The sequence below is a fragment of the Athalia rosae genome, chromosome 3 (assembly GCF_917208135.1).
Source record: "Athalia rosae chromosome 3, iyAthRosa1.1, whole genome shotgun sequence".
Classification (NCBI taxonomy): Eukaryota; Metazoa; Arthropoda; class Insecta; order Hymenoptera; family Athaliidae; genus Athalia; species Athalia rosae.
Window position 1 is genome coordinate 20,199,603 of NC_064028.1, and position 13,827 is coordinate 20,213,429.

Genomic DNA, 13,827 nt, shown 5'->3' on the forward strand with positions numbered 1-13,827 from the left:
CAATGAATAAATCAAATTGAAGAAGAGAAAATATGAGAGGAAATCTTGGGTTATTTGTTAGGTTGCGTTTCTATACGAGTACAAGTACAAGTGGAAGTGGATGTGGAAGTGGTCGCATCGACTTTTCTACTCGTATTGCACCCCATCGCAAGCTTCAAGTTTCAACCCCGGTGCTCTTACGTTTTCTCTTCCCTCTTTAATATTGTGTCGTATATTATACGATTTTATCGAACACAAACATAGGGGCGCCGTCACACTTCGAACACTCGGAATATCGATGCAAAAGTTATGCCTCGAATAAAGGATTGATGTCGTATCTCTACGACGCGTATGAAGCCGGCATCTCCGTTACAGGAGGAGGATGCTTGACATTCTTCCGACGGAATATCAATAAAATTAATAAAAATTCTGAAATAATTTGAAGAAAAACAAATAACATCATTCGCGTCATACGGATCTATGACGAAACGAAGAGATGAAAAAATTAATCGCAACGCGATAACAACGATAATAATAACAGCGATAATGACGTTGATGATAAAAATAATTGAGAGCACCCCCCCTGAAGCAAGCTTCGGTGTTACAGGCGCAAAGGTTAACCACGAGCGGAAGTTCGTTTTGCGAAAGAACGCTCGAGAACTACTAGGAGGGTAATTATCTGAAGAAAAATAAAGGAGGAATTTTTTTTCTCCTCTCCCTTCTTTCTCCGTTTTTTTCTTTTTTTCTCTAATTTTATTTCGTTACATCGCTCAGCTCTTTCTTTCTTCTTTCGACTCCCGATGATCCGGAAAAGCTTGACACTCGGAAGAAATTACGGCGACTGAATTTATAGTGAAAGGAAAACTGTATCGATAAAGTTTCGAAAATTCATCCATCGAGAAAAACTAATTTTTTCAAGGTATAAAAATGAAATATGAAAGAATTAGTATGGGGTCCTTTGAGGTACACTTCCTCATAGTTAATCATACTTGGGATATGTGCTTTTCCGGTTTTAAAGCTCGACGGAATGGGGGGCGGGGGGGATGGGGGTACGGGGGTACGGGGTGGGTTAGGTAAATCCAAATTGAGCTTCTCAACTCTGGGGGGAAAAAAGGGGGGGGGGGGGGGGGGAGGGCAGAAGGCGGACGGGAAGATCAGTAAGTATTTTCCGTAGAAATCTATTGGGGTAGTTGGAAGAACCTCAAAGGGTATAAGCTTGGAAGGGGGTGGTATAAGTTGGGTTAGGATCATGGCGCGTTTCGCGTTCGTGAAGGTTGGATGGGTTGCGGAAGGGAGGAGGCGGAACGAGATAGCTGAGAGTTTGGTAGAATGAAGTCGGATCATATTTTTAAGATGCAATTTCGCCACCAATCTCTTTAGCAGCATCTGCTGCTGGTTCTGAAATGCCGGCTCTCCGGCATCCGCCGGTATACCTATATAACTACTGCTACCCAGAATTCAGAGCTTCTTTATATCCATCCCATACCCATCCCTGTGTAACACGTACATACGTACACCCCTCTGATATATACGTGTATATGCATATATATACCTTCAACCTCTAAAACGCATTCCTTCTCGCGGCGGTATAAAGTAACCAGTAATAACAACCTTCGTATTTCCTCCTCTCCCTCCCTCCCTCCCATCGCCCCCGTCCTTTTGCATCGTCGCCCGAAAAATTTCATGTAATGACAGCCGCTCGACGACGAACGGTAATTGAATGAAGAGAAATAAATTAAAATTAAGAAAATTTACCCTCACCGAAATTTTCGGTAAAATATTCGTCGGACACAATGTCGTCGGAGTTTTATTCAGATCCTAGTTGTTTTTCTTTTCTCGACTCTTTTTTTCGTTTTTTTGTTTTTTTTTCTCGCTGTTTCAAATCAGTCCTCGAATATTCGGTAATTATAATGATGTCATGACGTCAATTAGGATTTTCTATAGAGCATTCATAATTAGAGCTTTGATTATTCGGAGGTGGCGATAGGGGGGGGGGGGGGGGAGGGGAGGGCGGTATAATAAAGCTGATGGAGGAAAATTCGTCCCGGTGGAAAACCCCACTAAATAATCCAACAAGGGATTCGAAAGAGTGAGAGATTGGGAAAGGAATAAATATATGTATACATGTACACGTATACGTACATGCTATATACGGGCATGTAGATGTATATATATAAATAATACTCGGTACATAGGTACAAAAGCAAAGCAATTCTAGATCGACTCACGTTGTGGAACCAGGTTAACTTCCTCCAGGGTGGATTCGCCTTGACGTGACACTCGAAGTAGACGTCTACCCCTTCCTTGATGTCCTCCTGGCTTAACGTTAATCCTAAACTCAGCGAAACAATTGGGGGATCTGTAAACCAAAGACATACACATGTATTATACATATATCGTATCTACAGTCGTGCATACCTGTCGACGTGTGAGTACGTCGCACGGGGATCGTTATTGTTGTCATTGTACCCGTAGAATTTTTATCGCCTCTCAAAACCGGAAGCGGGGAATATCAGAAATCGAGTTAGTGATTGAGTTTTCCCTGCAGTATACCGAAGAACTTGACTAATCTGAAAACGGTTACGCCGATCCGCTGTGACCTGGTTGAATAAATTTTCTAACTCGAAGTATGAGACGCGTTATGTCGTCGTCGTCGTCTAGAAACCTCGCGGAAAAATCAAATAGCGATAGATTCAAATTGTGTCAAAATGAGGGACGTTGCGTCACGCTGATGTAAATATATTTTCACCTGTAGCAACTATCGCACCACCCCTCTGGACGTATATAGCGCATTCGGAAGAGGTACGGAGGAGCGGGGTTTACCAAGAGACGTTAAATACCACGGCGTAAAATTCAACGATTCAGAATTCAGGATTCAAGATTCGAAAATTTCAGATTCAAGATTCTAAATTTCAGATTCAAGCCGAGCTTGTTGCAGACTCCGAAGACGAACACGTCGACGTCGCCGACGACTGTGGTGCCGCCGCGTCTCGTCGCAGTAAAAAATATCGGAGCAAAGATTAAACTCCGTAGCATTGAGAATCCGAACTAACCCTTGTACCGACGCGCAGTCGATTCGAATGAGGGAAATATTAAGAACATGGAAGAAATTATTCGGTATAAAATTCACGTCGATCACAAAAGAGCGACGCCTGGTAGAGCTTCGGCTTATCGCGGTCGCTGTTCTGATTAAAAATGGTTAATATTGTTGAAAAATTTAATCCAGACGAACGGAGAAAATTAGAATAAATACGACACGGCGGCTGGTACGCGATAGAAAAAAGGAAAGTGCCAAAAAAAGTGTCCATCGTACTTCGTAGATTCGAGAAAACATGATTTTTTTCTTGTCTCTTATTTTTGTCCGTTGATATATTTTTTTTTCTCCCCTTACATATCGTCCGTGAGCCGAACTATGATTTCTCGTTTTCAGTCATAAATTGCAGGTGTCTAATTTTTTTTCATACGGCGAAAAAGGTCTTATCCAACGGATAAGAGCTAGTTCCCTGCAATTTCTGAATGTTCGTTTCCACTTCTATTTCTAGAGTAAACTCAGCTCCTTGGATTCTTCCTCGACGTTATACTTTCCTAGATTTTCATCCCTCAAAGATCTTCTTCCCTCCCCTCGCTTTCTCGCCTTCTCTCTCTCTCTCTCTAGGAGATACGCGACGACGCGACGCTGTTGCTGCCGCTATATACCTCTACGCGGGTAAAGCCATTCGCCGGCTGTACGTATAGAGGTATACATATACCCATAGCAGCTATACACGGAGACGTGTATCTTATATACATACATACATGTATATATGTAAGGTGTTGAGTTTCAAAAGGGTGTAATTTGAAGGATCTCCCGCGCGACGGTCAACGTAATTGAATACGTGCCGTGACGTCATCTCGCAGTACTCCAGAGGCTTTTAACCCCCCTTCCCCGTCGACGTTTCCCTTCACCCTTCCACCTTCCACCTTCCACCTTCCACCTTCCACCTTGCACCTTCGACCGACCCTACCGTCAAGGGGCTCTATAGCGTATAAATACTTTACGTCGAGACGTAATTCCTCCTACCGTGATGCTTGCAGAGCCAGCGGTGCAGCTGCAGTGTGTGCACACCACTCGATCATCATCATCACGTACTTTGTCTCGCTCGGCGGAGAGAAAAAAAAAAAAAAAAAAAAAAAAACTAAAATAAAATAAAATAAGCAAACGAAGTGAAAAAAGAACGAAACTATTTCAACTGCGGCGCGAGTGAATTTTCGAAAATCATATATTCACATTGAGAAATTCATGTACGGATGAATCTCATACGGATGATAACCTTGATCTACTTTTATATCCAGCGCGTTATTAGAGATCAGCCTTTATATTCATTTTGATTTTCTTTCTTACTTTTTTTTTCTTTTTTTTTTTTTTCATTTTACTTTACTCATCTTTATCCCAGAGACGAGTCTGAGACGAGATTGGTTTTTCCTTTTAAGGTATAAGGGTGGAAGAAAGAGGGAGGTGGAGGGAATGAGAATAAAGATGAACCGCGATACGGAATAAAAAAATGGTTGAGACGTACGAGAAGAAAAAATAACGTACGAATACAAATGCAATATGTTAAGAAAAATTTCGTTCATCGTGCTCTCTTTATTTTTCATTTGTATCTATCCTTTGGCTCGTATGAAAAGTAACCGTCAAAATGAAATTTCCGTACAACAAAGCTGATTTGAGAATTTTTTTTCTCGAAATTTGGGACCAAGAATCGCAGTAGTTTTGTTGTTTCCCCGACGTGTCTTGCGCGAGGTAAAGAAGAAATTGATAGTAGAAAAACGAGGGGGAAATTTCTTCTTTAACGTTAAACTTTTTGCGTAGACATCAGACGTGCCGTTGGTAGCTTGTGTATCGTATATACGCGATATATGTATATAATATATTTATTCACTTTTGTCGCGTCGTCTGAACGCGACGGAGGACGTGTACGGCACACGTATAGATATATATACCCACGTTTATAAAACGACGACGTTGTCATCCTCCCGCATCGGGTTAAAGTTTACGAGGTGAGATGAATGTAATTTCGTGATAAATTTATCCGCTCAATAAACCTTATACGGGGTGGGTACAGGATACGTATGACCCCCCCCCCCCCCCCCTCCCCGCGCCGCAACCTATATAACGTATCAAAACCGTCATCTTAAAACATCCAACGGCAGCGGGGCCGAAATTGAACCACCCTTAAATTTCATCCCTCAGGATCTTTTTTCCCACCGACCTCTTCGCACGTCCGTTTCTCTACTTTTCCGTATCGAACGACAGCGACATTTTTCTCGTCCCTTCGGATAATCTAATTAAACGGATACGCCGATTGTACGGGATAGGTGAAAAATTTCACACGCGATAAATAAGGATGTGAATAAATAATGGAGTGAAATGAAACGGATGAAGAGAAAAAAAAAAAATTCTCGGCAAGATATAAATTAACTGTAGTTCGCTATGATTGTATTGTCGCGAAAATTTATCGAGCAATGAAATAAATCTGCGTATCGATAAAATGTACAGCGACTGAATTCATCCGGACGATTGATACGATCGAAAAATCAAAAATCTCCGCGGATCTGGCGAAATGGTTTTATCGGGAATCGTCGTCGTCGTCTTTGTTTTTTTTTTTTTTTTATTTTCCGCGCGCGTATAAATAAAATCTATCGTAGAAACGAGAATTTCTCGAATCGCGGGGGACGACGAAAGGCTGGATAAGAAAAGATAAAGAAGTAGAGAAAAGAAAATGTACCGAAGAGTAAGATGGAATAAAGGAGAAAAAAGGATCCCGCAGTGTCATAGACGGTAGCTTATCTCCTACAACGCGGCGGTATGACACGGTGTTTTTTTTTCTGCAGTGCGTGGGCGAGAGGGGGTGAATGAGGATATATACGATAGGATAAGGGTGGTAGGGGAACGGCAGAGTTGATTTACAGTCCTAATTCGCTGAAAATACGAGCGGCGTACGTACAAAGATTGCAAAAATGTTGGCGCGACGGGGGGGGCGGGGGGGAGAGGGTGGGTCGAGGGTACGGGGTTCAACTCGGTGCGACGGAGCGCGCGATCCCGTTGCAGAAGGAATCGAAAGGCGGAAAATTCGCGAAATTTCGTCCTTTCGATCTTTCTTCGTACCCCTCGGTCCGTATCCCTTCGTCGCGCGCGCTCGCGATAACGATTATTACCGTGGAGTACAAAGCCGTACAGATATTCCTCTGCCCCTCTCGCGTTTTTGCGAGCCACCGTTTTCGTCGTTATTACAACATCCGTTCGCTTCTCTTTAACGCTTGTTAAACGTGTGTTTTATTGTACTCACACTCGACGTTTATCGTCCAGGACGTCTCCAGGTGAAGTCCCGTTACGTTTCGATTCTCCGCTCTGCAGGTGATCGTTTTTCCATTGTCTTCGACCCTCGGTTGGAAGCTGAGCAAACTGATGGTACGATTCTCTCGAGTTTCTTCTTCCCATGGTTTTTTCTGGAACCAATAAAACGCCGTGGCATGAGGTAAGAAAATATTTAACTAACCATCGCTCACTCCGGCCGCCGTGCGCCCGCCCTGAGAAAAGAACAAAACCGAGAAAAATAAAGCACGCCGCACACGGGAGTAAATAACAAGCGGATGAAGAAAAAAAAAATAATGATATCTCTCCGCGCACCTATGCTTCGTCGTCGTCGTCGTCGTCGTCGTCGTCGTCGTCGCGTCTTCGGAACGGATCTCTGCGGGGTGTAAACTTTGAAATATTTTCAAGAACAGACGCGGCTTGTGCACGGTTACAAAATAACGGGACGATCAGGGCGGAATGATGCGAAAGGGAGTTCGCCGGTTTTGTGATGTTATAAGCGCTCTGAACTTCAAATTAAACCAGCAAGTTTAGTAATGTATGTAAAATATACGGTGTTCTCTCTATGATCGTTATAATATACACCATGAGTTCACCGTTTTCTCTCTGTGTATTTTATGTTGATAATTAACGAAGGAGATACAATTGTTTGGTATATATTACGTCATTTGTGTAAGAGAAACCGTTAGAAATTGCGAAAATAAACAAAACTCATCCACCGCAATTCCAAAAGCGCGGTGTATATAATGTAGGTACACAATTAGAAAGAGCATATACAACTTCCTCGAATTCATCACCGAGCGTTCGAGAAATTTCAAGTTTCTTCTTTCCTCTACTTCGTCGTCTTTATTACCGTCTCCACCTTTTTTTTTTTTTCTTACGCGGTTATCCATTTCTTGCGAAGGGCTCCTGAGATTTCGAGTTCCCCATCGGTTGGATGCGTGTGTAACGTGTAAACGTAACCGTGCGAATGCGAATGTGCTACGACATGGTTCACGTATACGTACACGTCGTACGTACACGTGCATCTACCGAACGATTTCTAGCTGCGCAACGTCAAATTTCGGAGTAGCGTATAAAACTTCTATCTAGAATTTAACGACTGTACGAGGCGCGATTTTTACGGGTCAATAAAAGAGACATAGGGTGCGGAACGTGGACGTTCAATCGTTGGACCGATAGGAAAAAAGAGAGGAAAGAAAAGTATAGAAACGAGAGAGAAAAAGAAAAAAAAAAAAAAAACAACGTAAAAATCGCCCGACGTCTTAATCCGAAATTTCGTGGATATACGTACGTGCGTAAACGAGCGCGTTGTGAGATGAGTAGAAAAAAAAATTTGCCTTTTCCGATGGTTTTCTCGCTTTTCCTTTTAACGTACGGAAAATATTTTTTCCTTAAATTCCGAAGTCTAGTCGCAAAGGAGGGTTGTACAGCCCCCGCCGGAAACGGGGGGAGCGATACTCGAAGCGCTAAAAAGAGGGAGGCGGAAAAGATCTCGTTGAAAAGCTCGGCGACGCGGGCGGCGTCCCGTTGCAGGATGAGGAAGGATCGGGTCTTCGAGGGGAGTGAGGAAAAGTGGAAGGGCGGGGAGGGGGAGGGGGGGGGGATAATCAGGATGGTAATGTGCTGGAAGTACCCTACGTGATTCGCTACCTACAGGATCTGTTTATGTTAATATCTGTCCTCGACCAGGAGTTTCTCCTCGAACCCTCAAAACTCCGAGCGACCTAAAACTGATCCGTAGTAGTTTGCTAGTCGGCTTTCTACCGGGTGGATTATAATATCACGCGCTCTACGACGTCCTAAACTCAAAACGTCGGATCTTCTACAACGAGGGGGCTGAAAATATCGCGCGCAAAAAAAATTGCGAAACGATGTGTCGTCCGAATTTGAGAACAGGTGGTTTCGTACGTCGGCCGAAGAAAATTTCAACGGACGGAAATGAAAATCTTAGATTCGTTCGGTCGAGTCGAAAGGGCAAACTTTTTATCGTCTGGAATGAAAAGGAATAAAAATGAAAGCGTGTTTATTGTCTTTGTGAGAAAAATTCTGCACTCAAGACTGTCGTGAGATTGATATCCGAATTTTTACGACCTTGAATGAGATGTACAAACGAACGTTTGGTGAGAAAATTGAGAATCTTCTTCCCTCTAATCGTATGACGGTAGAGCTTTTCGAAAATTCCCTTGTGTCTGTTTCGCAAATCACTTGTAATCCCCGTAAACCGTAGGTATTTGGGTTATATATGCTAGCCATTCAGACGTATGTATGTATTCACGTATACGTATGTATTAGCACAGGTACAGTATGTATGTTATATACCTGAAGCATTATATATACATGCATGTATATGCGGACAAGCTACAACCATGATTCTGGGTTATCGATAATGCTACATCCCTAGGGAACACCCACCTAACTATCGCTATTCAAGTCTGAACTACACCGTGCTACCACCAGCTATTGCTGGAACTTCGGTACAGCGAAGGGTTCGACCGACTGCAAAACCCGACCAACAAATCTCGCGAGCGTCGATCCGAAGAGGGCGAAAATAATAAAGACCACGAAATCCGGTTCACTCAAAATCGAATGGATCACAAAAATCGATACTCTCGCCGAATTGAAACGTTTCATTTTCGGTCGTTCGATTTCCTACGAAACTTGGGAATGTCGGTGGGAAAAATTAACGTTCGTCGATCCCCGTCGCTACCTATCTACGGCTCGTTCTCCTATTGGGTAACCCGGTAACACTAATGTCCTGTTAGGTGGCATGCATTATTGTTGGAGTAACGTTGCATAGATATTCCACTTGCAGTGGAATATATATTATGTAACATTATAGGTCAGAAGAGCGTTATGGGATCGGATACACCGTATGAATAATATCGCAACCACCATGGGGGCATTACCGTAACAAGGTCAAGCGCACCTGATCCAAAAATTGCTATTTCGCTATTTATCGCACCCGAGAAACCCAAAACTCGAGAGACACGGTTTCACGTTTGCTCGCGTAGTCGCCACTATTTTGCGCAACGTTCTCCCCGGATTGTCGAAGAAATGATACAAAATTCCGCATCGCGATTTCGAACGTGGAGAGAAGAAGGAGAAAGAAAAAAAAAACAACAAAACAAAATGTTTAAAATATTGCGACCTAATAGCCCGTTCGTCGGATTTTTCCAACGGTCGCCAAATATCATAGATCACACAGGTATACATACATCTATCTATCTATCCAGTGTTCGAAACTCCGCGCAAACAATTTATGGCGTATTCGTATATTCGTACCAAAACTGCGCCGCGAGCGAACAGCTATTCAATTTACCGGACGATTCAAACAATAATAGTAATTTTCATTGCTCCACAAAAGTCGCTCCTGCGCGCCCTCCCATCATCGTTCCGTGACTGTGCGATTAATCGTTTTAAAAATCCGACCAAAATCGTAACCGTCGGTGTAACGAACGAACGTGAAAAATATTGAACGGTAAAATTTTGCGCTCTTCTTCGGCTCCGCGAGGAATCTATTCGGATTTCGGCGGATCGATCGAGGGCTCGTTCGCTCACCTATAACGGCGAGGAGAAAAAGAAGCCCGACGAGGCGGCGGGAGGAGTGGCGGGGTGGGGTGAATTAATTTGGTAATTAAATCGTTTCCTACCTTGTCACCCATCAGGAGCTTTTGTCCTTCGTACCAAGTAATGATCGCCGGAGGCCTGGATCCGGTTGTCTCACAGGCAACCTTGTAGAGTTTGTCAGCTCTTAGAGCGTCGCTAACTCCGTTTCCGTTTGTTGTAGAAACCGGCTTTTTTATCACCACCGTTAATGGCTTCACTGTAAATACATAAAACGGATTATTCATGGAGATAAGTAATCAACGATGCCACGATCGATGGCGCGGTTCAATCAAATTTATGTACATACGTACGTATCATTCTTTCTCCCTCCTCCCCCCCCCCCCCCCCCCAGCTGGTTCGTATGTGTCAATAAAATTTATTTCGTCGTAGTAAAATCACGGAATAGCTACGAAAAAAAAAAAAAAACACCACCATTTTTTCCGTCCTAATCGTGACGTATAGTCGGCGATTCGTCGCGAAAATTCTCACCCATCGTTCGTCGAGAAATGGAAAAAATCACGCCGACGAAAAACGAGTTACGCTCGCTCGGAGTGTCTGCAGTGCGTCGGACGACACGTTGACCCGCACTACTTACGTTCGCTCTGCCCGCACGCACCGTATGTTGTAGGAAACATAATCGACTTGGAGCGTGGAACGAAAAATTGACACCAGGGCGGAATGATCTTAATAAAAACTAGGAAGCGTTCGATCCGACTAATTGTGTGCAACAAAAAATAAAAAAAAAAAACAGATCAAACAACGTAATAAAAGTATAAATAAATCGACTTGATGCAGTAATTTTTTTTTTTTTTTTTTCTCTTCCGTTATATAAATCGCAGAGCTGCACAGGAGTTCGTCGATTTATTTAGTTTCGTTGGAGGGAAATTTTTAATTGTTTGAAAAAAATGAGAAGAAAAAAAATTCCTCGATATTTTACGCACACGTAAATCCGGGGAGAATATTTCAATGCGTTATTGCAATGAGTGGTATATACGTACAAATTGTGTATACATGTGTACGTTTTACTTTACGAAGAGCGACAATATGCGATAAATATCTCGAATTTCATTGTCCTGCACAGATAGGTTTATTATTATATACTGCAACGGTATTATTTACCGGATAGATACGAAGCTAACGCGATCATCAATCCATGCGTAAAATATCCACGGCTATCGATTTGTAGAAATCGCTTCAAATTACGCTATAAATGTATGTACGTACGTATATACATTATATTGTTCGTTGGTAGATATGATTACGTATTGAAAACTATATATCACGTGAATATCTATACCTACACGTATAAATTCCATTATTATTATTATCATTTCACCTGGACCATTTAACTGATTAATTAGAAACTCGCTACCTCGTGACTAAATTGAAATACCGGACGACTCTTCGATTCGATGAATTTTGTAAGTTTTTTTTTTTTTTTCTGTTGTTTTTCATTGCTTTTTTCGTTCGAAAAAAGGGGCAACAAAAAAAAAACAAAAAAGAAATAAAAAATAAAACAAATAATGTAATGTTTGATGTGTGGATAACAAATTGAAAAAAGAACGAAATGCAATGATGAAAAAGCAAAAAATTGAATAAATAAATGAAATGAAACAACGTTGGCCCGTGTAGATTATGCGTGCGTATACCTCTGTACAGATGTTTATACACTGCAGCTGTTGAGTTTGTTGAAACGAACAATTGTGTGTTATAAATAACGAGAGTAGTTTTAATTAGCCCTGTCTACGCGATGTGCATTGCGTCCAGTGAATCGTAGAAAACATGATGTAACTGCACATAAAACCCGGAAAATCCTGGTAAAGGAAATAAAAGAGCAAAAAAAAAAAAAAAAGTAGAGATAAAAAGAACTGTGAAAACCTAATAAAATAACAACTGGAAATAAATGAAAATACATTAAAATGAAAATAACGAAGCAACAAATGAAATATTTTTGATGAAATTTCAAACTAATGTGTACAGACGTGTAATAGAGGGTGGATTACATCGCACACAAGTACACATCCGATTGGTGTCCGGTTTAATTCGTAATATTCGAGGTGAAAGGGTTTTCAACTCGATATGGTGTACCTACCCACACGGCGACCGGTCGAATAACCCGTCGCGGTAAGAAACGTTGGACTACACGTCTTTGTCAGAGTTAAAGAGAGAAAACGAACAATTAATCCCTCTATATAAATACAAAAATCTTGTTCCAAAAACGAATACAAAGGAGGAGATTTTTGATAATCAGATTATGATGAAAATATTACAAAATAAAGTTCGCCGCAATGACGAAAAGCGATCTGTTATGGTAGCTTGATTAATTATTTATTCAAAAAACGAGTGGGCTACCTCAAAATATCCAGTGAAAAATTTTTTCCACCCAATGATTACTCGATCGATTGCACGAGTAGATGATTTTGGCTTTCACATTTGGATTCCTGAGCTGATTATATGTGAGATTACTCTTGAAGAACCAAAAACAAATTCGATTTTTGAGCAAAAAATAAATCATGTTTTTAATTGGGTTTAATACGATTTTCTTACGTATTTTGACCCCAGGAATCCGAATCTGGAAGAAAAATTGATCTATCTCCAAAATTGACCGAGTTATCGCCAATTTTCAGCTTTTTAGGGCCAAAAATAAAAAATTGATTTTTTAGTCTATCTGAATGTGATTTGAACTCAGGAATCTGAATCCGAAAGAGAAATTAATCTATCTGCAAAAATGACCAAGTTATCTCCATTTTTTCGCATTTTTTGGTATAAATTTGAGGATATCTCGAAGGGAAAAAATCGTAGCTCAATTTGGACAACGGATTCGTGTTCCTGAGGTCAAAATACGTAGGAAAAGTGCCATACGATCAATTTTGAAAAATAAAAATTTTTGACCAAAATCTGAAAAAATCGTAAGGGGTACCCCTTGGAAAAATCTCAAATTTTGACCAAAAATTTTTATTTTTTAAAATTGATCGTATGGCACTTTTCCTACGTATTTTGACCTCAGGAACACGAATCCGTTGTCCAAATTGAGCTACGATTTTTTCCCTTCGAGATATCTCCATTTTTCTGGTAAAAAATGCGAAAAAATGGGGATAACTCGGTCATTTTTGCAGATAGACCAATTTTCCGTTCGGATTCGGATTCCTGAGCTCAAATTACAACAAGATAAACTTAAAAATCAATTTTTCATTTTTGACCCCAAAAAGCTGAAAATTGGCGATAACTCGGTCAATTTAAGAGATAGATCAATTTTTCTGTCAGATTCGGATTCCTGAGGCCAAAATACGTGAGAAAAGCATATTAAACCCAATGAAAACAATGATTTATTTTTTGCTCAATATAAACTAAATTATGCTCCCTCTATCTCGACAGAGATATTTCCTTACCCCACCCCCGCTCACTTCCCCATGAAAATAAATGTAAAGAAAGTTGATTCTTTTGAGAGAGAGAAAAAAAGAAGAATTTACAAAAAAATAATACAAGTCGGTTCCAACAGGATCTCGCGGTTTGAAGTTACCTACTTTTCTTACCGCTTCCAATCTACCCTCAATTCGTTAGCCGGATACCGCTTCCCCTATGGCTGTACGTCGTATACACCCTGCCCAGCCCGTACCGACGGTCAACTATAATTTTCATCATTCCTTAAAGCACACTATAACACTATCCGACCGTCCGCCCGACTGCCTTTCTTATTGCATTGTTGCAAAAATTTGAAAACCGGTGATATTCGAAAATCGAAAGCAACTCCATTTCGTTGGAGTCAAAGATCTCGAGACTCGTTAATTGGCTGAACAAGCCGCGAGGAGTGCAAGTTTGAAGGAGATGAGAGAAAAAATGACTGAGGCTGAAAAAAAAAAATGCCCAATTAGAATGCGACAAATCGA

At 41.3% G+C, this 13,827-nt stretch overlaps 1 protein-coding gene across 1 annotated transcript in view; it reads right to left on the reverse strand.

Annotated features, from left to right (window-relative positions):
* Window positions 1–13,827, reverse strand: part of LOC105687231 (nephrin) — a 227,332-nt gene that overhangs the window by 23,822 nt on the left and 189,683 nt on the right. Inside the window, exons 7-9 of the mRNA XM_025745991.2 lie at window positions 9,985–10,157; window positions 6,306–6,465; window positions 2,208–2,338 (exon numbers count right to left, since the gene is read on the reverse strand). Of these exons, the coding sequence (XP_025601776.2) occupies window positions 2,208–2,338; window positions 6,306–6,465; window positions 9,985–10,157 (464 nt within the window). The remainder of the gene's footprint in view (window positions 1–2,207; window positions 2,339–6,305; window positions 6,466–9,984; window positions 10,158–13,827) is intronic.